The sequence below is a fragment of the Coregonus clupeaformis genome, chromosome 17, assembly GCF_020615455.1.
Source record: "Coregonus clupeaformis isolate EN_2021a chromosome 17, ASM2061545v1, whole genome shotgun sequence".
In the NCBI taxonomy this organism is placed as follows: Eukaryota; Metazoa; Chordata; class Actinopteri; order Salmoniformes; family Salmonidae; genus Coregonus; species Coregonus clupeaformis.
In genome coordinates this window covers 42,138,878-42,163,521 of record NC_059208.1, presented here as the reverse complement: position 1 = coordinate 42,163,521, position 24,644 = coordinate 42,138,878, and the positions used below count along the sequence as shown (strand labels likewise).

General features: G+C 42.7%; 1 protein-coding gene across 2 annotated transcripts; it reads left to right on the top strand.

The window, feature by feature from the left end:
• Positions 1 to 241: 241 nt before the first annotated feature.
• LOC121586435 (C-type lectin domain family 4 member A-like) lies at positions 242 to 21,855 on the top strand. 2 transcript variants are annotated; one of them, XM_045226361.1, is made up of 6 exons: positions 242 to 598; positions 9,197 to 9,322; positions 10,898 to 11,113; positions 11,443 to 11,660; positions 12,476 to 12,591; positions 21,146 to 21,855. In XM_045226361.1, exons 1-6 carry the CDS (start codon positions 490 to 492, stop codon positions 21,294 to 21,296), a joined length of 936 nt encoding a protein of 311 aa, XP_045082296.1. In that variant the 5' UTR covers positions 242 to 489; the 3' UTR covers positions 21,297 to 21,855. The 2 variants fall into 2 exon arrangements, with proteins under 2 accessions (XP_045082296.1, XP_041759041.2); XM_041903107.2 differs by having other exon boundaries at positions 243 to 598; positions 10,919 to 11,113.
• Positions 21,856 to 24,644: the final 2,789 nt, after the last annotated feature.

The window sequence follows — 24,644 nt, the reverse complement described above, 5'->3', positions numbered from 1 at the left end:
TAGTTAATACATTTGTAAAAGTTCCGATAGGTAAATCTATAAAATATTTTCCAGACGTTTGATATAATAAATTGACCTATTTTGCACATTTTGTTGAAAAAAATATTCTCAGAATTGTCTCTGTATGGCAAAAAAAATGCCTCTGTATGGCAATGCAATGATGTAATGACTATGTAATAATATCATTGGGCAACAAATTGCAACAGGCACATGAAACTGCACAATGTTGAACAGGCAGGAATTTAAAACGATCAGAAACGTCATTCTTCTTGTTGTCAGAGTTTAAAACGATCAGAAACGTCATTCTTCTTGTTGTCCAATGTCCATGCTACATTCCAAAATATGCTCCCCACCTCTTGCTGAATTCTCTGTTTATTTTCACCTCGCTTCATATGAGTTGGGACGGCGTAGAATCACAATAGACTAGCTATAGCTGCCGCATCAGTTTCTTATTGACGAGGATCACAGCGGTCCAGTGCAAGAGGCGAGATGGTTGATATGGGATCAACAGCATGCGAGGGGATGTATTCTAAACTTATCTACAACGATAGTCAATTTTTGGAAGATGCAGAGCTGTGCGGTCCTGAAGTGCACACTGGTAAGAAAAAAAGTGTTTCCTATGCAAAGCAATTTATTTAGGGAAATTATACAAATTATCTAAAATGTTACAGTAATGAAAGCAGCAGGTATTGGAAATAGCCTTCATGGTTTTGAAATGTATGCCATGTGGGACAAGAACAAAATTCAAATTAATGTGATTACGATATGACAAAGAGAGCCTAATGATATGAAGGATTTACATTGTAAAGTTTCGGGAGTTACTTTGGTTATGCAGTGTTGACTCAGGCATGATGTGTATTGCATTCACAATAAAGTTCACTCAGGGTTGCCATGTCTGTCTTGCGTATTTACCTTCTTGTCAAATCAACTCAATAGAATAGACACCGCTTCTAATTCATATTGAATATGCTTCCTCCCACGTATCTGACACCATAGCTAAAAGTAAAATGATTATATAATCGTATAATATTATAGAACTGTCAGAAGTTCTGAAAAACAATAGTTATTTATCAAGAAATGTTAGTTAAATTAAATCTAGCATATAATGTGAAAAAATATATTTGCGTGCTGTGGCCTTAATACTGTGAAGTGAAAATATTATAAATTTCAAAATGTGTCAATCTGTTCATCTGGGACCCCCAGCAGTTGCACATTTTTTATATTCCAGCACTAGCATACCTGATTCAACAAGTCAACTAATCTTCAAGCCATTGACTAATTGAATCAGATGTGCTAATGCTGCAATTGGACAAAATGTGCAACAGCTGGGGTTCCCTGAGAAACAGATTTGAAAACACGCACCACAGGAAATATTAGTTACAGGAATCCCATCTAAAATGGCGAATTTTCTCCAAACTGGAAACAAGCTACACCCCCTTCCCATACAGCCCATGTAGTTTTCCCGGAGTCCTCTTACTACCCCGGGGTGCGGTAAGTAACGACTCGTCCAAACATGCTCATGACATTTAACAGCAAGATAAATGTTCTTCTTTGTGTAGTGATAGCACATTTGCCTGTACATGTTTAATTTCCTAAACTAGAACATCAACATCCATAATCCTTCACTACAAATATTATGTGAAGTGTAATTCAACAACAGGCATTTTGTGAATCATCGGTGAGCAAGAGGTAGCCTACTAACACAGAAGAGCAGAATAGTCACATTAGTTTTCTTTAAATAACTTGCGTTCCTCTTTTAACAGTTGGCTCAAACAAACATCAAATCAACAGTTCCACAATTCTACAAGTACTGAATTACATTGATATGGTATATACAGTTGAAGTCTGAAGTTTACATACACCTTAGCCAAATACATTTAAACTCAGTTTTTCACAATTCCTGACATTTAATCCTAGTAAACATTCACTGTCTTAGGACAGTTAGGATCACCACTTTATTTTAAGAATGTGAAATGTCAGAATAATAGTAGAGAGTGATTTATTTAAGCTTCCTGACTGATGTCTTGAGATGTTGCTTCAATATATCCACATAATTTTCCTTCCTCATGATGCCATCTATTTTGTGAAGTGCACCAGTCACTCCTGCAGCAAAGCACCCCCACAGCATGATGCTGCCACCCCTGTGCTTCACGGTTGGGATGGTGTTCTTCGGCTTGCAAGTCTCCCCTTTTTCCTCCAAACATAACGATGGTCATTATGGCCAAACAGTTCTATTTTTGTTTCATCAGACCAGAGGACATTTCTCCAAAAAGTACAATCTTTGTCCCCATGTACAGTTGCAAACCGTAGTCTGGCTTTTTTATGGCGGTTTTGGAGTAGTGGCTTCTTCCTTGCTGAGCAGCCTTTCAGGTTATGTCGATATAGGACTCGTTTTACTGTGGATATAGATACTTTTGTACCTGTTTCCTCCAGCATCTTCACAAGGTTCTTTGTTGTTGTTCTGGAATTGATTTGCACTTTTCGCACCAAAGTACGTTCATCTCTAGGAGACAGAACGCGTCTCCTTCCTGAGCGGTATGACGGCTGCGTGGTCCCATGGTGTTTATACTTACATACTATTGTTTGTACAGATGATCGTGGTACCTTCAGGCCTTTAGAAATTGCTCCCAAGGATGAACCAGACTTGTGGAGGTCTACACATTTTTTTCTGAGGTCTTGGCTGATTTCTTTTGATTTTCCCATGATGTCAAGCAAAAGGCACTGAGTTTGAAGGTAGGCCTTGAAATACATCCACATGTACACCTCCAATTGACTCAAATGATGTCAATTAGCCTATCAGAAGCTTCTAAAGCCATGACATCATTTGCTGGAATTTTCCAAGCTGTTTAAAGGCACAGTCAACTTAGTGTATGTAAACTTCTGACCCACTGAAATTGTGATACAGTGAATTATAAGTGAAATAATCTGTCTGTAAATAATTGTTGGAAAAATTACTTGTGTCATGCACAAAGTAGATGTCCTAACCAACTTGCCAAAACCATAGTTTGTTAACAAGACATTTGTGGAGTGGTTGAAAAACGAGTTTTAATGACTCCAACCTAAGTTTATGTAAACCTCAGACTTCAACTGTACCTAATGATTAGTAGCCAGTAGCCTGTTTCCTTCTCAAACACCCACAATAACAATTGTTTATTCCAATCATTAGGGCTATTTTTCAAGGATGACAAAATTCTAATTTTATTTGAACCCTTTTTTCTTTGTGTAAACCACATAAAAAATGCAATCTCCCCCACAACAATCTCCCCCACATTGGTTGAAGCTAATGTTAAATTAAAATCGCCCTACCATCATATCTAAGCCAACATGACACCAATGTCGATTAAAATAAGCAAATCAACTTGATTGGAGGTACACAACACACTCTGTCACAACACAACACAACACGCCTTTCGTCATGAACAGTCTGGCCGTTACCGAGAACCACATAGCGGATTTTTAACAGGGTCGTTACATTTTTTTTTTCTAATGCTATCTTGCCCTGACCTCAACATCTAGACGTCGGATAAGAACAAGACGACAACGTCCATAAAGTGACAATTAGACTTGCCACATTTCGGACTGAATAAGTTTGTAGGGGCAACAGTTTTAATAAAATGTATAATTTATCCTCTCACGTGATAATTTCTGTCCATTTAAGAACCAACAATGTGCTACCTTTTTGTAGCATTTCTGACAATGCTAACATATTTTCAGCTGAATCGCAGTTCTAAAACCTGACCAAAGCACTTGGGTTGCGCAGCAACAGCGCTAGTAGCTAGCTAACACCAGTTGGATGAGAGGCAAGCTACAAGCAAAGGAAGTCAGCTATATTTTGCGAAGGAAGGTTTTTCCCATGGCTGAAGTCATCTGTGTAAACTGTTGGCCTTGACAATTGTGTGTAATCAGAGCACAAACAAATAAGCACAAATAACGCCTCGATCACACCGACAGCTTCATTGCATTTTGGTACACCAGAAGTACATTCATTTCCAATGGAACGCTGCGTTTGCTTGCAGCATTTCGTTGCAGAGGCAGTTGCGGTGTGTTCTGTGTGGTGCATACGTTGGATTTAGCAAACGTATGCGTCAAACTGTATGCGTAGACGGCTTGACAGAAATGGTAGCAGAAGGTGAATGTTTAACTTTTGTTGCACACATCCAGATGATGCTGCGTAGCATTTTATGCATTTACGCTATCGGTGTGATCAAGGCGTAAGATAGCAAATGTCCTTGGCTGCTATTGCCAGTTAGCCAGCCAACTAACGTTAGCTAGCTACAAGCCAACAAGGATGTAACATTAGCAGTATGGACAGATCGTGCACAGGCACAACTCAATGTTGACAATATCTCCCACATTCTTCCACAAAGCACAGCTAGATAGCTTGCTAGCTAAGTAAAGTTCATAGTCAACACCAAACTTTGGGAAACTGCCACACCAATAATATACACTGCTCAAAAAAATAAAGGGAACACTTAAACAACACAATGTAACTCCAAGTCAATCACACTTCTGTGAAATCAAACTGTCACTTAGGAAGCAACACTGATTGACAATAAATTTCACATGCTGTTGTGCAAATGGAATAGACAACAGGTGGGAATTATAGGCAATTAGTAAGACACCCCCAATAAAGGACTGGTTTTGCAGGTGGTGACCACAGACCACTTCTCAGTTCCTATGCTTCCTGGCTGATGTTTTGGTCACTTTTGAATGCTGGCGGTGCTTTCACTCTAGTGGTAGCATGAGACGGAGTCTACAACCCACACAAGTGGCTCAGGTAGTGCAGCTCATCCAGGATGGCACATCAATGCGAGCTGTGGCAAGAAGGTTTGCTGTGTCTGTCAGCGTAGTGTCCAGAGCATGGAGGCGCTACCAGGAGACAGGCCAGTACATCAGGAGACGTGGAGGAGGCAGTAGGAGGGCAACAACCCAGCAGCAGGACTGCTACCTCCGCCTTTGTGCAAGGAGGAGCAGGAGGAGCACTGCCAGAGCCCTGCAAAATGACCTCCAGCAGGCCACAAATGTGCATGTGTCTGCTCAAACGGTCAGAAACAGACTCCGAGGGTGGTATGATGGCCCGACGTCCACAGGGGGGGGGGTTGTGCTTACAGCCCAACACCGTGCAGGACGTTTGGCATTTGCCAGAGAACACCAAGATTGGCAAATTCGCCACTGGCGCCCTGTGCTCTTCACAGATGAAAGCAGGTTCACACTGAGCACATGTGACAGACGTGACAGAGTCTGGAGATGCCGTGGAGAACGTTCTGCTGCCTGCAACATCCTCCAGCATGACCGGTTTGGCGGTGGGTCAGTCATGGTGTGGGGTGGCATTTCTTTGGGGGGCCGCACAGCCCTCCATGTGCTCGCTAGAGGTAGCCTGACTGCCATTAGGTACTGAGATGAGATCCTCAGACCCCTTGTGAGACCATATGCTGGTTTGATTGGCCCTGGGTTCCTCCTAATGCAAGACAATGCTAGACCTCATGTGGCTGGAGTGTGTCAGCAGTTCCTGCAAGAGGAAGGCATTGATGCTATGGACTGGCCCGCCCGTTCCCCAGACCTGAATCCAATTGAGCACATCTGGGACATCATGTCTCGCTCCATCCACTAACGCCACGTTGCACCACAGACTGTCCAGGAGTTGGCGGATGCTTTAGTCCAGGTCTGGGAGGAGATCCCTCAGGAGACCATCCGCCACCTCATCAGGAGCATGCCCAGGCATTGTAGGGAGGTCATACAGGCACGTGGAGGCCACACACACTACTGAGCCTCATTTTGACTTGTTTTAAGGACATTACATCAAAGTTGGATCAGCCTGTAGTGTGGTTTTCCACTTTAATTTTGAGGGTGACTCCAAATCCAGACCTCCATGGGTTGATACATTTGATTTCCATTGATCATTTTTGTGTGATTTTGTTGTCAGCACATTCAACTATGTAAAGAAAAAAGTATTTCATAAGATTATTTCATTCATTCAGATCTAGGATGTGTTATTTTAGTGTTCCCTTTTATTTTTTTGAGCAGTGTATAATACATTAAATGGGCGTTGCTCATCCAACGTTAACTAACTTTATTCCTTACACTAGTCAACCTGGCTTGCTTAGGCCTTGATCACACCGATAGTGTTTTTGCGCAAAATAGTATGCAGCATCCTCTGGATATGTGTGCAACAAAAGTTAAACATTCACCTTCTGCTACCATTTCTGTCATGCCGTCTACGCATACAGTTTAACGCATACGTTCGATAAATCCAACATATGCACCACACAGAACGCACTGCAACTGTCTCTGCAACGCAATGCTGCAAGGCAAACGCAACCTTCTATTGGAAATGAATGTACTTCTGGTGTACCAAAATGCAATGACGCTGTCGGTGTGATCGAGGCGTTAGCAATGTAACTAGCTAACGTTACAGCCCTTACCTTATTCATTGATTTGGTACGCTACCCTCCTCTGTTAATGCAATTTTCTTATTGTCATTCTAATCCAAATTTGTGCTGACTGATTATTAACACCGTGTCAAGTTACTTTTCAATGTATTCCCGAAAACCTGAAGTCAACATCCAAGTAAAAAGTAGCCTGTGGGATGTGGGTGCACCCAGGTTAAACAACACCAAGATCATTTCTTGCTTGTGCCTTTGCACATTCAAAAGAAAACGCCATGCTTGCTAACTTGGTTAGCTATTTTACTGTTTTCAACACATCAACTGTTTTTGATTATTTTGTTTTATCAAGCAAGTCAAAAAAGAAAATTCAATCAGTACTGCGTGAATGAACAACAACAACAAAAGCTTCCTATCGTCACCAGACTGTCCATTTACTGTAAATAGAGTGTCAAGATAAGGCGTTCATGACAGGGTTGGTAGCCTAAGCATTAACGTCACCGCCATGGGATTTGAAGGTCCTGGGTTCGCCTCTCTGAGGAGACATATTGACCATTTTCTTCCGTGTATAGTTTTGACACCCCCTCCCAATCCCATGGCGTATGTGGACACCTGCTCGTCGAACATCTCATTCCAAAATCATGGCCATTAATATGGAGTTGATCCCCCTTTGCTGCTATAACAGCCTCCACTCTCCTGGGAAGGCTTTCCACTAGATGTTGGAACATTGCTGCGGGGACTTGCTTCCATTCAGCCACAAGAGCATTAGTGAGGTCGAGGTCTGATGTTGGGCGATTAGGCCTGGCTCGCAGTCGGCTTCCAATTCATCCCAAAGGTTTTTGATAGAGTTGAGGTCAGGGATCTGTGTAGGCCAGTCACGTTCTTCCACACCGATTTTGACAAACCATTTCTGTATGGACCTCGCTTTGTGCACGGGGTCAATGTCATGCTGAAACAGGAAAGGGCCTTCCCCAAACTGTTGCCACAAAGTTGGAAGCACAGAATCATCTACAATGTCATTGTATGCTGTAGCGTTAAGATTTCCCTTCACTGGAACTAAGGAGCCTGAACCATGAAAAACAGCCCCAGACCATTATTCCTCCTTCACCAGACTTTACAGTTGGCACTATGCATTGGGGCAGGTAGCGTTGTCCTGGCATCCGCCAAACCCAGATTTGTCCGTCGACTGCCAGTTGGTAAAGCGTGATTCATCACTCCAGAGAACGCGTTTCCACTGCTCCAGAGTCCAATGGCGGCGAGCTTTACACCACTCCAGCCGACGCTTGGCATTGCGCATGGTGATCTTAGGTTTGGAAACCCATGGAAACCCATTTCATGAAGCTCCCGACGAACAGTTCATGTGCTGATGTTGCTTCCAGAGGCAGTTTGGAACTCAGTAGTGAGTGTTGCAACCGAGGACAAACTATTGCGCTACGCGCTTCAGCACTCGGCGGTCCTGTTCTGTGAGCTTGTGTGGCATACCACTTCACGGCTGAGCCGTTGTGGTTCCTAGACGTTTCCACTTCCACAATAACAGCACTTACAGTTGACTGGGGCAGCTCTAGCAGGGTAGACATTTTACGAACTGACCTGTTGCAAAGATTGCATTCTATGATGGTGCCACATCGAAAGTCACTGAGCTCTTCAGTAAGGCTTTTCTACTGCCAGTGTTACCTATGGAGATTGCATGGCTGTGTGCTTGACTATATACACCTGTCAGCAACAAGTGTGGCTAAAATAGCCGAATCCACTAAGTTGAAGGGATGTCCACATACTTTTGGCCATGTCGTGTATGTATATATACATAGAACACAAATATAAACGCAACACGTAAGGTGTTGGTCCCCTTTTTCATGAGCTGAAATGAAAAATCCCAGAAATGTTCCATACGCACAAAAGCTTATTTCTCTCAAATGTTGTGCACAAATCTGTTTATATCCCTGTTAGTGAGCATTTCTCCTTTGCCAAGATAATCCATCCACCTGACAAGTGGTCATTACACAGGTGCACCTTGTGTTGGGGACAATAAAAGGCCACTTTAAAATGTGCAGTTTTGTCACACAACATAATGCCACAGATGTCTCAGGTTTTGAGGGAGTGTGCAATTGGCACGCTGCGTGCAGGAATGTCCAACAGAACTGTTGCCAGATAATTTAATGTTAATTTCTCTACCATAAGCTGCCTCCAACGTTTTTTAGTGCACCTGGCACCTACTATTATACCCCGTTCAAAGGCACTTAAATATTTTGTATTGCCCATTCACCCTCTGAATGGTACACATACACAATCCATGTTTCAACTGCCTCAAGGCTTAAAAATCATCCTTTAACTTGTCTCCTCCATTTCATCTACACTGATTGAAGTGGATTTAACAAGTGACATCAATAAGGAATCATAACTTTCACCTGGATTCACCTGGTCAGTTTTGTATACTCAATGTATTTAGGCTTGCCATGTCATGTCATCGCACCTCTCTTTCAATTATACTTAATAGTTTTTGATTTCATACTTTTTTCCATACTTTTTATAATGATTCATGGTCTATACAATTTTTTTTTTTTTTTTACAAAACACAGATATATGGTTCTTTGTCTGTAGGATTACCTTTAGTTGACATTCGGAGAAGATTTCAGTGTGTGCATCCCCAACCTGCAGACAGTAGGCTATAGTATAGTATCTCACTATGCCATCAAGTGTTTCCGGTGCACAAAAGCCCCCCAAAACCGCATACAGGGCAATTAACACCAACATTTTCAACTGAAACATAGCTCAATACACTGGTGTCATGTACTTCTCTGTGTCCTCCATAACAGTGTCTGTTCCCTCACTGAGAGCGGGCTCCAGACAGAGGGGCCCCGGGCCGTACAGGTTAGCCACGGGCTGCCTGGCCACACTCTGTGCTGTCCTGCTGATTTCCATCATCGCTATGAGCACCAACTGTGAGTATATTAAACACACAACCACCACACAATGTTGCTTCAATGTTGCCTCCATAAACCACTTCCTGATGTACCCTAGTGTCCCAATGTGACACAACATCTAAATAGAGGGCTCTGCTTCTGCCTTTTTCCCTCCGTTTATTGACTTGTGTTGTCGGTGATTGGTTACATGACGACTGTGTGTGTGTCTGTGTCTCTGTGTGTGTGTGTGGGGGGGGGGGCATGGACTCATGGAATCTGAATGCAGTGTGTGGGGCTGTCAGGGAATTACATTGTGAAACACTCACAGCTGTTTTAAATCAAATCAAATTGTATTTGTCACATGCGCCGAATACAACCGGTGTAGACCTTACAGTGAAATGCTTACTTACAAGCCCTTAACCAACAATGCAGTTTTAAGAAAAATAAGTGTTAAGTAAGTAGAAAATAAAAATAACAAATAATTAAAGAGCAGCAGTAAAATAACAGTAGCGAGGCTATATACAGGGGGTACCGGTACAGTCAATGTGCGGGGGCACAAGTTAGTCGAGGTAATTGAGGTAATATGTACATGTAGTTAAAGTGACTATGCATAGATAATAAACAGAGAGTAGCAGCAGCGTAAAGGAGAGGAGGGGGGGGGGACGGGGGGGGGGACAATGCAAATAGTCCGGGTAGCCATGTCATTAGCTGTTCAGGAGTCTTATGGCTTGGGGGTAGACGCTGTTAAGAAGCCTTTTGGACCTAGACTTGGCGCTCCGGTCCCGCTTGCCGTGCGGTAGCAGAGAGAACAGTCTATGACTAGGGTGGCTGGAGTCTTTGACAATTTTTAGGGCCTTCCTCTGACACCGCCTGGTATAGAGGTCCTGGATGGCAGGAAGCTTGGCCCCAGTGATGTATTGGGCCGTACGCACTACCCACTGTAGTGCCTTGCGGTCGGAGGCCCGAGCAGTTGCCATACCAGGCATTGATGCAACCAGTCAGGATGCTCTCGATGGTGCAGCTGTATAACTTTTTGAGGATCTGAGGACCCATGCCAAATCTTTTCAGTCTCCTGAGGGAGAATAGGCTTTGTCGTGCCCTCTTCACGACTGTCTTAGTGTGTTTGGACCATTTAAACTGTCTTCACTAGCTAGTGCTACCAGATACTCATTTGCGTTGTGTAATTTATTTCCCAAATCCCAACGGTCCCAAGGGTTAGGCATAAGATTAGCAGTGTGGTTAAGGTTAGGTTTAAAATCAGATTTTATGCCTCCACTACATCCCAATAAATGCAACCTGCAAAAAACAACTGATATGAAACTCTACTTGCACCCTGACAAGGTGTAAGAGGTCAAAAAGCGGTGTTGAGTCAGTGATTGTTGCTCCTGAACAAATCATAGGGCCGCAGTTGACGATTTCATACTCGGCACATTAATTAATAGACATTTGCTTGTTTTGTTCTATGGGGCTACCTTCCTATGACTTATGTCTGCCAAGTTCAACTAGCCTTATCTAAGGAACCTCTCCACATCTGCCGTACACTCACCTTATTCTTTGTCTTTGCCTTCCATTCTTTAAAGACTTGTTGTTTTTCCTGGATGCTTTGGACTGAAGTCCCCTGCTTCTTCCTCTCAGATAAGAACCTTTATCAGGGCTTGCGCAATGAGCATCAGGCTCCTCTGTCTCAGAATGAGTCTGGTGGTCAGATCCAGATGCAGAGGCAGCCCACCAACGTGACCACCCTGATTGAAGCCCTGAGCAAACTGCAGATGGAGAAAGAAGACCTTATGAAGGAGAGAGATGAGCTTCTGGCCAGGTTGGCCAAATCAGGTCAGCAGTGTGTGTGTATGGGTGTGTGTGTCATGCCATCAGGGGCGCAACTCTCATTCTGAAATAGCATTTTTGCCTCCCCCAGTTTTATCATTGGAATGTGATACAAAACGAGGCAACGGTGTGCTTTAGGACCATGCGGATGCCTCCGAGCAGACGGGTAGGCTGTTTGGAGTGTTTATCCGACTGGATAAGAAATTAATTAATAAAAAGGTATGTCCCCCCCCCCCCACTTCTAAAACCAAAGTTGCGCCCCTGCATGACATGATGCTGAATTAAATCAAACATTTGCTGTAGATCTAAATCCTACCTTCTGCTGTGTATGACAGAACTAGAGCCCACATCACCCCCATTACCCCCATCTCCACTGTCACCTACGTCAACCCCATTGCCCCCTTCAACCCCGCTAACCTGTCCTCGGGACTGGCTGGTGTTCAACAGCAGCTGCTACTACATCTCCACCAGGAGTATGAGCTGGCCAGACAGCCAGGCCTGGTGCAAGGAGAAAGGAGGCCACCTGGCCATCATACACACTGCTGAGGAACAGGTGAGAGAGGGGAGAGAGAGGGAGGGAGGAAGAGAGGGAGGGATTGGGGGAGGGAGGAAGAGAGGGAGAGAAGGAGAGGAGGGGGTGGAGTGAAAGATGGAAAGAGAGGTGAGGTGGGTGAGAGGAAAAGGGAGAAAGAAGGAAGGTGGGAAACAGAGAGAGGGAAGGAGAGAGAGGAGGAGGGAGGTGGTGGATTAGACATTTTCTCAAATATCTTGCAAGGCTGTAAATAACAGATCAATAGGGAAGATAAAGTCCTATGTCAACAAGAGAGTATTGGGGTTCATGATAATAGTCTAAACCAATTTCCCCTGCTAGAAAGAAATAATTGCATTGAGTGAATGTTATTTTATCATTTATCCTGTTATAGACGTCATCATTCACATACCAATGTAAACATGTCTCCTGTTATAGACATTGTCACATCCCAATGTAATCATGTCTCCTGTTATAGACATTGTCACATCTCTCAAGATACTACCTTTCTGAACTGTCTATCATCTAAACGTGTGGAAGGCCATCGCCCAAATACTGCCAGATCCCTATATTTGTTTTGTTTAATGACATTTTAGTCATTTAGCAGACACTATCCAGAGCGACTTACAGGAGCAATTAGGCTTAAGTGCCTTGCTCAAGAGAACATTAACAGATTTTGTTCACCTTGTCGGCTCTGTGAATCGAACCAGCGGCCTGGTTTATTTTGTTTTTAAAGCGACTTTGAGATTCTACTTGAAATGAAAAGTGCTATATAAAATAAATATATTATTATTATTATTATTATTATTATCCCAATGTAATCATGTCTCCTGTTACAGACGTTTCTGTGGAACCAGTTACCTCGGGGCCACTGGAATGCCTACTGGTTTGGAATCAGTGATGAGACGGCTGAGGCAGACTGGCTTTGGGTCGATGGAACCAAATTGGTCGGGGGGTAAGTTTTTGGCTTTGCTGGGCTACAACATCAATGTGAGCGGGTTTCGTGGATGCAGATTCAGGCCTAGATTAAATTAGATCAAGCGTTAACTGGCGATAGCAGACACCCGCATAGCGGATGTTTTGGCGGTGTCAGAGGTAGAACTGCGTTGGAGCCGTCAAATCGGTGAGCAGCTGCTCTTGCTATCATTGTCACGAAGCCACACCCACCCCACTCACGTTAGAAGTTCGAAACGAGAAAGTGTAGACTATATAGAAATAATTATGCTGAAATTGAAAAATCATTAAACAAAATCATGAGGATTTCTATCAGCCTAATCGAGGTGTAGCCTAGATTACATCTCACATTCTAGTGTTCGAATTTGTAAACAAGGCTGCATGGGAATTCTGTTCATGCGACTGTTCATGCAATGTCCGCTTTAGGTATAATGCCAGGAGCCGCTTGTGAATTTGACAGCTAACGCAGTTCCACCTCCGACACCACCAAAACAACCGCTATGCGGATGTCGGCTAAAGCGGATCTGATTGAATAGAGCCCTCAATCTACCCCAGGACTATATTGGATTCAATCAACACTAAATGATTGACTTCATACACATGGCCTAAATTATCCCTGGACTGTGGTGGTTCATTAAAAAATATATTGAATCACAGACCAAAGGCCTGATTAACCATGTAAGCCAAGATTAGGTGATGTTCATGAAATCCCTTTTTAAATTATAGTTTATTAACCAGAATTCAGCTACACCTGGGATTGTTTAATCTGGGTCTGTGGACCTAATGTAATGTACAAATTAGTATATTAATGTAGTTTTTCAAATTTGTGTTGTTTACTTAGTCCTATGTTTTCTCAGTTGGTACCTGTGGTGCAAACAACTTATGGTTCATTTGACATTTGTTTTTCCATCATTAAACGTCTTCAGTTGAGCACCTGCCCATTTTGCATTGATGGACAGGATCACAATAGCTGACCCCAGCACAACTTTCAATCAAGATGAAATCTGTAATTTCAGTGGGTTTGTCAAACACTTGCAGCCCAACCGCTCCTCCCACAACCTCGTCTTGTCAGAACTGCAGGATCAGTACTTTGGGATGGACAACCTGGCGTTTGTCAGAGTCAATGTGCCTTTCATTGCAATCAACATATTTGCAAACATATTTTTTGCCTTCTGCCTGCTCTGTCCTCAGCGAGGCAGAGAGGGACTCAAACAGCCTGTGAAGATACAGTTGAAGTCGGAAGTTTACATACACTTAGGTTGGAGTCATTAAAAATCGTTTTCCAACCACTCCACAAATTTCTTGTTAACAAACTATAGTTTTGTCAAGTCGGTTAGGACATCTACTTTGTGCATGACACAAGTAATTTTTCCAACAATTGCTTACAGACATATTATTTCACTTAGAATTCACTCTATCACAATTCCACAATTCCAGTGGTTCAGAAGTTTACATACACTAAGTTGACTGTGCCTTTAAATAGCTTGGAAAATTCCAGAAAATGATGTCATGGCTTTAGAAGCTTCTGATAGGCTAATTTACATAATTTGAGTCAATTGGAGATGTACCTGTGGATGTATTTCAAGGCCTACCTTCAAACTCAGTGCCTCTTTGCTTGACATCATGGGAAAATCAAAAGAAATCAGCCAAGACCTCAGAAAAAAATGTGTAGACCTCCACAAGTTTGGTTCATCCATGGGAGCAATTTCCAAACGCCTGAAGGTACAATGTTCATCTGTACAAACAAAGTACGCAAGTATAAACACCATGGGACCACACAGCCGTCATACCGCTCAGGAAGGAGAAGCGTTCTGTCTCCTAGAGATTAACGTACTTTGGTGCAAAAAGTGCAAATTAATCCCAGAACAACAGCAAAGGACCTTTGAGAAGATGCTGGAGGAAACCGGTACAAAAGTATCTATATCCACAGTAAAACAAGTCCTATATCAACATAACCTGAAAGGCCGCTCAGCAAGGAAGAAGCCACTACTCCAAAACCGCCATAAAAAAGCCAGACTACGGTTTGCAACAGCACATAGAACTGTTTGGCCATAATGACCATCGTTATGTTTGGAGGAAAAAGGGGGGACTTGCAAGCTGAAGAACACCATCCCAACCATGAAGCATGGGGTTGGCAGTATCATGCTGTGGGGGTGCTTTGCTGCAGGAGGGACTAGTGCACTTCACAAAATAGATGGCATCAGTCCTCCGTCTTTTTGGGCCACGAAGAAAAAGCTGGCGGAGGCAGGAGAGGTAGAGCGTCTGATGAACCCCTGTTTCAGGGTCTCCGCCACATACTACTCCATGGCCTCAGTCTCCGCCATGGAAAGGGGGTAAATGCAAATCTTCGGGGGGTGTTGTCCCTCCAGCAGGTCAATGGCGCAGTCCCAGGGCCTGTGAGGGAGACACGTAGCCTTTAATGAAGAGAAGACATCGGAGAGATCTGCATACTCACGTGGAATGTTGGGCTGGAGGGCGGACTCCGGACTCTCCACTGACGTGGAACAACAAACCACCGGCAGGCAGATCTTCCGGCATGAGGTGGACCAGGCTGTGATCCTCTTGGTGCTCCAATTGATGGTGGGGTTGTGTAGTCTGAGCCAGGGCAATCCCAAGACGATCCGGTGAAGGGGTGACGTGACGATGTGGAATGACAGCTCCTCGTGGTGCTCCGGTAGTGTGGGAATGGTGATGGGGAGAGTGACGTGCGTAATGGTGCCTGATCTAAGGGGTTTATTGTCACACGTGTAGCGGAGATGGCAGTGGCACAGTGGGCAACCCCCATTCAGAGACCAGCTCCCTATCTATAAGGTTCCCCGCTGATCCGGAATCTATCATTGCGGTAGAAATGGAAGAGAAGGAATAACCAGTCACCGTTATGGGAACTAAAAACAATGGTTTTGTGATAGGAGCTGACGTAACACTCATGGAGCGGCGACGGGAGTCATACCGCCTAGATAGGGAGCCGCCAGGAGATCTGTGGTCCGTGGTGGTGTAGGGGGTGCTGCCCACCTCCCTGGTGAGGACTCAAAAGCAGGGCGGCTCCCATAGCTCAGATGGGGTGAGCGTCGAGGCTCCGGGAGGTGTTGGGAACGCTGTCTCTCTCTCAACATGTCGTCAAGACGGATGGACGTGGTGATGAGGGTATCAAGGTCCATCTCGTCGTCCCGACATGCGAGTTCCGTCTTGATGTCCTCCCGTAAGCCTCTCCTGAAGGCTGTGCACAGAGCACGCTCAATCCAGCCGGAAGACGCCGCCACCGTGCGGAAGCTCAGAGCGTACTCGGACGCAGGCCCCTCTCTCTGTTGTAGATGGAGAAGATGCTCACCCCTGTCCTTTCCCTCTGTGGGATGATCAAACACCGCCCTGAACCTAGCGAGGAAGGTGAGGTAGGGAAGTGCCACTGCCTCCTCTCCTTCCCAGACTGCCGTGGCCCAATCCAGCGCCTTTCCTTTAAGAAGCGAAATCACCAGCGCTATCCTGGCTTGGTCCGATGGATATGCCCCAGGCTGACGCGCCAGATAAACGGAAACCTGTAGCAGGAAGCCGCTACATTTAGTCGTTTTACCGTCATAGCGCTCCGGTAGGGCGAGGGTTCCCGCAGGAGTGAGTGATAGCACAGGAACAGATGTATTGGGGGCACTCGCTGCTCCCTGAGGTGGAACCAGAGCGCTGGGCAGATTATGCAGAGTTTGGAGCACTTCCTGCATGGCGGTGTTCAACTGGGCAAGCTGCTGCTGGTGCCGGTCGAGGCACTGGGAAACTCCTGCCGCATCCATTTTCGTTGGGTATGTGATTCTGTGACGCGTACTGAGTATACGAAGAGGCAGGACGCAGACGCAGAAATTAACAAGGTCAAGGTTTACTTAACAATGAGCAAGAGAAATAACAAAGATAGAGTAAACGACACGAAGCTTAACAATCACACACAACATCATCCAGAACAGTCCAGGGCTAAATATGAGGTGCAGGTGCGCTGGAGGTGATTAGGGTGCGTTGGGTTTCCATTCCGGTGTTGCCGAGGGGGTGCGCTCAGACCGGTGGCTCAGTAGCCCGGCGAATCAGAGCGCCGGAAGGGAGCAATGGGAGGAGACGTGACAATTTGTTTATTCTGTTGTCCTCTGTAGCTCATTTGGTAGAGAATGGCTCTTGCAACGCTAGTGGTTTTGAATTCCGGGACCACCGTAAAATTTATGCACACATGAATGTAAGTCCCTTTGGATAAAGGTATCTGCTAAATGGCATATATTAGATTTATGTTTCTACATTATGTTTTCCATCTGTATCTGAGATACAAATACGGTATGGTACATTTTACTGTGTTTTTCATACATCAGGCGTGTGATATTCCTATTTGTTTTTCCATCCTTTAACTTATTAAGTGGACTATGATAATAGATTTTAAATAATAATGGATTATATATAATTTGTTTAGTACATAATACAGTATGAAGATTACCAAGATGGATAACTATACATGTTCTTTCTGTAAATTGACCTCTATATTCTCTACTACATGATTGTACTTTCGGTTACTCTGTAACAAATCTTTAACTTGTAAAAATAAACTTGTGAAATGTGTGACTGTCTTTTGTGTGCCCATAAATAAATAATATAAAACAGAAAAATACCCCAATGGATCTACATGCAAGATAAATAGGCTATTACAAACTACTGATCTGACCATAGAAATAAAATTACTTCCTGCTTTACTCCAATGGGTACACTCAATATGGCCGCCGGTCCACCCATCACAGCGCATTGACTTGACTGGCAAGGTCCTTTCTAGTCATTATATTTCTATGGGTCCAACTAACTACCTATAGCTCAGGTAGAGGGAAAATAGAAGGCTGTGGCTCTGGATCCATATAACCGCCCCATTCCTCCCCCGCCCCGTTCCCCTGGAAAGATCTGTATCACGTTTCGCACATGTGTTTCTTTACCTCTACTTTACGCACACATTTTTGTGGTCACCCTCCCTTCAAATTTCTTCTCACTGTCAATCGTGTATGATAATTCTTCAACTTTTACCAGTGAAACGTCCATGCAGCTTCTGCATGCCAACCATTTGATCTCAATCAGTTACATGGGAATATGCATTTCAATCTTTTTAGTTATGTACAGTGTTGTTTCGAATTATGTACAGTGAGCGCATTTTAAAGAGGATAGTGTTAACAAACTATAGCATACCTGTGTTTTTGTTTCAATCAAAGCAGATATTTTGCCTAGTGGCGCCCGCTGTTGAGTTGTGGCCGCATGAGAGAAACGTGACCATTAGCACAATCATCCTAACGTCTCATAAGAAATAAATTGGTGTTTTTTTGTCTTACAGTAACATTATGCTATTATATTCGGTTCTGTTATGTTCAATACTATAATTATGTGCTCTTGAAGACATTGATTCAGCTTTGATCTAACTTTATTAAACAAATTATATTATTATTATATTAAGCACCATTTGCCAGAGTAGCCTGTTCTCCATGGGCCCGACTCGGGAAATGTACGCCTTTCCTACGTACTTCTCAGTAGTTGGTATTCAGACTTACCTTATACAGGTGCATAACGGGCTTTGCAGGCGTTGTTCCTTTGTGCATGCTGAATAAATTAAATTAAACCGCTGAAAACCCTCGCACTTGCTGGCAGATTTTCTCGTGGAGTTTTGATTCAATAGGGTTTTCAGCACATTTATCTAAAGCCATCCCTTTAAATTTGGTGTACCTTTTTAATTTCAATTCTCTCGACAGACACACTGGAATATATGGAGAACGGTTCATATTAGGGATCAATGAAAGAAAGCCATGTTACACAAATATTCGTCTCCTTTTCAGCACCAATTGGTAGATTAAAAAATACTCTGATCTTGTATATTACTTAGTGTTAGGAAAGTATTTATGAATTATAAAAAAAAAATTAAAAAAAAGTTGAGAGCATTTATGCACTAAATATATTGGTGAATCAAAAAATACAGTGGTTTGATTCATCCTGAAAGTTGCCATGTTCAATTGTTCAAGCCGTGAAATTTTGGAAGGTGAGAAAAGTGTACAATAGTCCTATAAATCTACCCTAATAATCCTCACAAATCATGGAACTGTGATGACAACGGTCCTGTCTTCGTGAATCGTGCGCCAGGCTCCAGGTTTAAACTGCTACATAAGGTATTCGTTCCATAATGATTCAAATAGGCTACATGTCCCAAATTGACATGACGTCTCCCGAGTGGCGCAGTGGTCTAAGGCACTGCATCGCAGTGCTAGCTGTGCCACTAGAGATCCTGGTTCGAATCCAGGCTCTGTTGTAGCCGGCCGTGACCGGGAGACCCATGGGGCGGCGCATAATTGGTCCTGCGTCGTCCAGGGTAGGGGAGGGAATGTCCGGCAGGGATGTAGCTCAGTTGGTAGAGCATGGCGTTTGCAACGCCAGGGTTGTGGGTTCAATTCCCACGGGGGGCCAGTATGAAAAATAAAAGAATGTATGCACTCACTAACTGTAAGTCGCTCTGGATAAGAACGCTAAATGACTAAAATGTAAAATGTAAACGTAAATTACTGCACAACTTGTAATACGTTAGCCTAATATGATCCACTATTGCTAGCTATCCTCGGGAACAACCCGGCGAACGTGACAGAAGAAACAAAGGTAAACTAACGATGTAATGGAATGACGCAAAATGTAAGGAAACTAACACTAAAGTGAGAGTTTAAAATGTAGGTGGATATAACTGACGGTGGCTACCGATAGTGGCTAATATTTAACCCGATACAAATGATTACAAATATAAAGTCCGGGCATATAATGAAAACATTATAGAAATCATAAATCAGCTCGGTAGGTTTGGGGCTATACTGTCATTTGCGCATGGCTACAGAAGCCTATAGCTTGGGTCTGCAAATTTCCTCCGTGTAGGTTATAAGGCCGGCATTTCATAAACTTCACTGTGGAAAGGTGATATGTTGATATGCTTCAGTTTGCTGCCATATTAATGGTTTCACATTTGTCTCCAGCGATCATAAGGTAAAATATACCTAAAACAATTGTCATTTATATTTACAATCCCCTTATCCAAACGACTTACTCATTTACCTAGCTCTTATCAATAGCTCAGCCTCTAGCCTCATCAATTTGTAAATTACAGTACATGGAGAATTGTTATTTCTATCAGAAAAAATAACGTTGCTCCACTTGGAACCAACAGGTTGCTTGACGTTATTAATTGTTTCATTGAGTGTAAAGGTGGTGGAATTATGAGGGAATTAAGTAGACACACCTCTGCCACACCTTCATTTCTTTGATCTCCACCCCAAGCAAATAGTATTAGTCATAGGTCAGGGATAGGCATGATATACATCCTCCAAGGAAATGCTTACTTGCAGGTTCCTTCTCAACAATGCAACAATAAGAAATAAAAATACGAACATAAAGTAAATGGCAGTAGAATAGAATAAACATTTTAGCAAGAGTATAATTTATAGTCCAATATTTACAGGTGTAATGGGGGATGGGGGGCAAGTGTTATTCTCATGCTTAAGTTCAAGGTCAGAATACACAAGAGGAAATTGCATCAAATGGGAATTATGTTTCATTTATGCTTGATTAACTCGGGTTGGAATTCACCCCTATGAGTAGAGCAGAGACTGCATAAAGTAGAGAATCCTGCACATGCGCAGATGCTTTGGGACCTTTAGCCCCCGGGAAGAAAGTCCAGAAAAGTTGGATCTGCAGCCACTCCGAAAACAGAAACAGCTACTAACTTACTATAGCTTGTTGTCACCCTAGATCTAGTTCACATGGACACTGACCTCTTGGACTGTGTGCTCAGGCAGCAACATAATTGATCTTACAGTCCAGTAATATAGACAACAAGGACAGTCTGTGTAACACACAGTTACCGGTATGTTTTGGCATGCATACTTTGAAAGACAACCTTTCCCCTTTGGCCCAGTTTCCCCTCCTCATGGGGCCATAAACTCACTTGTTTTCTCCAGGGTTCTTCTTCCCTCTGTCAATGCTGTGTCAGCCTGATCATCATCGTATGATCTCTCTTTCTAAATGTGTTTTCGAATTAATTTCATGTTGCTTCAGATTACCTCCTTCCTCTTGTTTTGCTTGTCTTATCCTCCTCCATCCCATTCTTCAGCATTTTCTTCCTTTTATTCTTCATCTTTTCTTAATATTCTTATTTTTCTTAACATGTTCTACTGCTTTGTCTTTCCTTACTGTTGCTGCAATTAAGTCAGCAATGAGAGAGTGAATAATATGGTCCATCATTGTACATTGTGCAAGGTACATGATGCAAGTGTTTTATCTAGTCTTTCTTTATACAGGTTTGTCTCATTGAAATAAAAATCCATTTTGCAAGAGAGACCTGTAGAGGCACTGTAGATAACACAGTTCAGTAGTGCACACCATTGGCCAACAGCTATTCTAGTGAAACAATATAAATTACATTATATATATGTATGTATGTGTTGTTTGTATATGATGTACATTATACCAAGATATGTTTGGTTGAATTTGTGTTTTTTTAAAATAAAGAAACCATTTTTCTCTCTGTGTAGCTTTTGGGAGGAGGGCGAGCCCAACAACCACATTGACGAAGACTGTGGCTACATCGTGAAGACGCGCAAGCTGGAGCGCAAGGCGGTGAGCAGCTGGTACGACGCCCCATGCACCATGTACTGGCCCTTCATCTGTGAGATAGAGATGTAATCCTCTGCTCCTGCTACTTAGAGATAAGCACTTACCAGACTCATGTTGGATTCAGAATTACTTCCTGTCAATGTTCATAATGGTAGACTAGTGATGACCAACCCTTCACCTGCAGAGCTACTGGGTATGCAGGTTTTTGCTCCAACCCTGCTCTAACACATCTGTTTCAGCTAATCAAGATTTGGATGAGCAGCTGATTAGTAGAATCAGGTGTATTAGAGCAGGGCAAGAGCAAAAACTTGCAAGATCTGTAGCTCTTGAGGAGGATGGTTGGCCACCCCTGTGGTAGACTTTAGTATACTTTTGCAGCATTATCAGGTCTGAAGGCGAATGCTTTACTTTACTAGTATCTACTGTAATTTGCTTTTTAAATTCAAAATGTACTCAATGAGGATCTTATATAGTTACTGTTGTGTCGTGGTCACCATTGTTCAAAATACTTCTAAAGCACTATCTGTCAATCAACGGTCATGTGATTTAGATTTATAGAAGAAGAAAAAGATGTATAAAAAAAAAAGATGTAAACTCCATCCCACCCGAACAGGCTGAAATTCCAGTAATATATAGTACCAGTCAAAAGTTTGGACACACCTACTCATTCAAGGGTTTTTCTTTATTTTTTACAATTTTTTACATTGTAGAGTAATATTGAAGACATCGAAACTATGAAAGAACACATATAGAATCATGTAGTAAACAAAAAAGTGTTAAACAAATCAAAATATATTTGAGTGTGACGGTAGGATGTGTACTGCAACGGCAAAAGACACCTTTCTTGGACTAATTAAATCATTTATGTCTAATAAACATGAGGCCTGATTGGCTGATTGGCTGAAAGGATCGTCTAGACTCTAGAGCCTACCCCGCTTACCCCTTCAAAGTAGGAGGATACATATTCAAATAAAATATGACTGGTCAGAATAAAACGTCATAATACGGTGCAGAGCGTTCTATTTGGCTGCTGGGGGGGGGGGCAAGGAGACCCCAGCTCCGCTAAAACCATTGACAACTACGTGCCGTTTTCAAGGGATTGTTAAATAAATGTTATAACTATTTGGTTTTAATATCATCACCTCTTGAATAGCATAGTCAGAACTTCACATTTCCTATTATTAAACATTTAGCTCTATCATCAGAGTTATACTGCAAGTAACTGCATGCTTTTCATGATCAGTAAACATCAATTGATCATGTATTTTCAGATATCTGAGGGTAGCCAGATCCATTTGGTATGTAGCTAGCTAGCTAGCTAAGCAAACAACAAGTGTCATTTAGCTTGCTTCATCAGAAATTAGTATTTTGGAAAGAGCTTGAAATCGGCAAGTCCTCCTCCTGGTAAAGTTGTCAGTCTGACAATATATTTGGATATAGCCATCTAGTTTTTCCCCTGAAAGTTAGTTTGTTAACTAGCTAGCCTTATTGACTTGATCTGTTGTTAGCTAACTAGCCAATTTGACGTGTCCATCAATCAATGTAGCCTATCATGTCTATCAGCAGCAATCGAGATTAAACATTCTTGAACAAAACAATGTTGAAAAGGAGATCATGTTAGCTAACTTCACTAGGTAGGCCTATGTTGGTTGGAGAAAAAAGTACATTAGGTCTACTTACAATTGTACAAAGTTTCTACCGGTAGCTTGCAAAGTAAACATTATCCGCTAGCAGTACATTGGAAAATGCGCCCTTCTGCTACTTGACAGGCAGATGCCACAAAGGATGGGAATTGGAAATTAACCTAAACCATTCATACTTGTCACATATAGTTCACTTGTATTTTATATCACTCAAATATCAAATTAATGGTGGCCAATATTGAGAGATCTCGTGAGGCTACCCTCAAATATCTAAAATAATGTTTACTGATCATGAAAAGCATGCAGTTACTTTCTGTATAACTCTGATGATATCACTGGAAATGTGTAGTTCTGACTATGTTAACATTTATTTAACAATCCCTTGAAAACGGCTCGCAGGTTTCAAGGGTTTTAACGGAGCTGAGGGTCTCCTTGCCCCCAAACAGGCAAATTGAACGCTTTGCACCTTATTGTGAAGTTTTATTGATAACAACCTATAATCAGATTGTGATGTCATCAAGCGCTATGATGAAACTGGCTCTCATGAGGACCGCCACAGGAATGGAAGACCCAGAGTTACCTCTGCTGCAGAGGATAATTTCATTAGAGTTAACTGCACCTCAGATTGCAGCCCAAATAAATGCTTCACAGAGTTCAAGTAACAGACACATCTCAACATCAATTGTTCAGAGGAGACTGCATGAATCAGGCTTTCATGGTCGAATTGCTGCAAAGAAACCACTACTAAAGGACACCAATAATAAGAAGGGACTTGTTTTGGCCAAGAAACACGAGCAATGGACATTAGACCGGTGGAAATCTGTCCTTTGGTCTGATGAGTCCAAATTTGAGATTTTTGGTTCCAACCGCCGTGTCTTTGTGAGACGCAGAGTAGGTGAACGGATGATCTCCGCATGTGTGGTTCCCACCGTGAAGCATGGAGGAGGAGGTGTGATGGTGTGGGGGTGCTTTGCTGGTGACACTGTCAGTGATTTATTTAGAATTCAAGGTACACTTAACCAGCATGGCTACCACAGCATTCTGCAGCGATACGCCATCCCATCTGGTTTGGGCTTAGTGGGACTATAATTTGTTTTTCAACAGGACAATGACCCAACACACCTCCAGGCTGTGTAAGGGCTATTTGACCAAGAAGGGGAGTGATGGAGTGCTGCATCAGATGACCTGGCCTCCACAATCTCCCGACCTCAACCCAATTGAGATGGTTTGGGATGAGTTGGACCGCAGAGTGAAGGAAAAGCAACCAACAAGTGCTCAGCATATGTGGGAACTCCTTCAAGACTGTTGGAAAACAATTCCAGGTGAAGCTGGTTGAGAGAATGCCAAGAGTGTGCAAAGCTGTCATCAAGGCAAAGGGTGGCTACTTTGAAGAATCTCAAATATATCATATATTTCAATTTGTTTAACACTTTTTTGGTTACTACATGATTCCATATGTGTTATTTCATAGTTTTGATGTCTTCACTCTTATTCTACAATGTAGAAAATAGTAAAAATAAAGAAAAACCCATGAATGAGTAGGTGTGTCCAGACCTTTGACTGGTACTGTATTTTTATTTTATTTTTACACAAAATGGGCATCATCATATTTTTCAGAATTTCAATGATATTTCGACCTAGTGTGTGGAAATGTCATAAAAAAACGGGTAAATGACGTTTTTAACTGCACTGCCTCTTTAAGTATTGTTCTATTTCTTATACATTATTAATGTTAACATGACAGATATTTGGATTGTTATTCATAATGTCTTGA

Bases quoted from the DNA above. Each gene is read 5' to 3' on its own strand.
- LOC121586435 (XM_045226361.1), top strand. From the start codon at position 490: ATGGTTGATATGGGATCAACAGCATGCGAGGGGATGTATTCTAAACTT. The intron at 11,661-12,475 runs GTGAGAGAGGGG...CTCCTGTTACAG, and splicing joins TACACACTGCTGAGGAACAG to ACGTTTCTGTGGAACCAGTT. The intron at 12,592-21,145 runs GTAAGTTTTTGG...CTCTCTGTGTAG, and splicing joins GGAACCAAATTGGTCGGGGG to CTTTTGGGAGGAGGGCGAGC.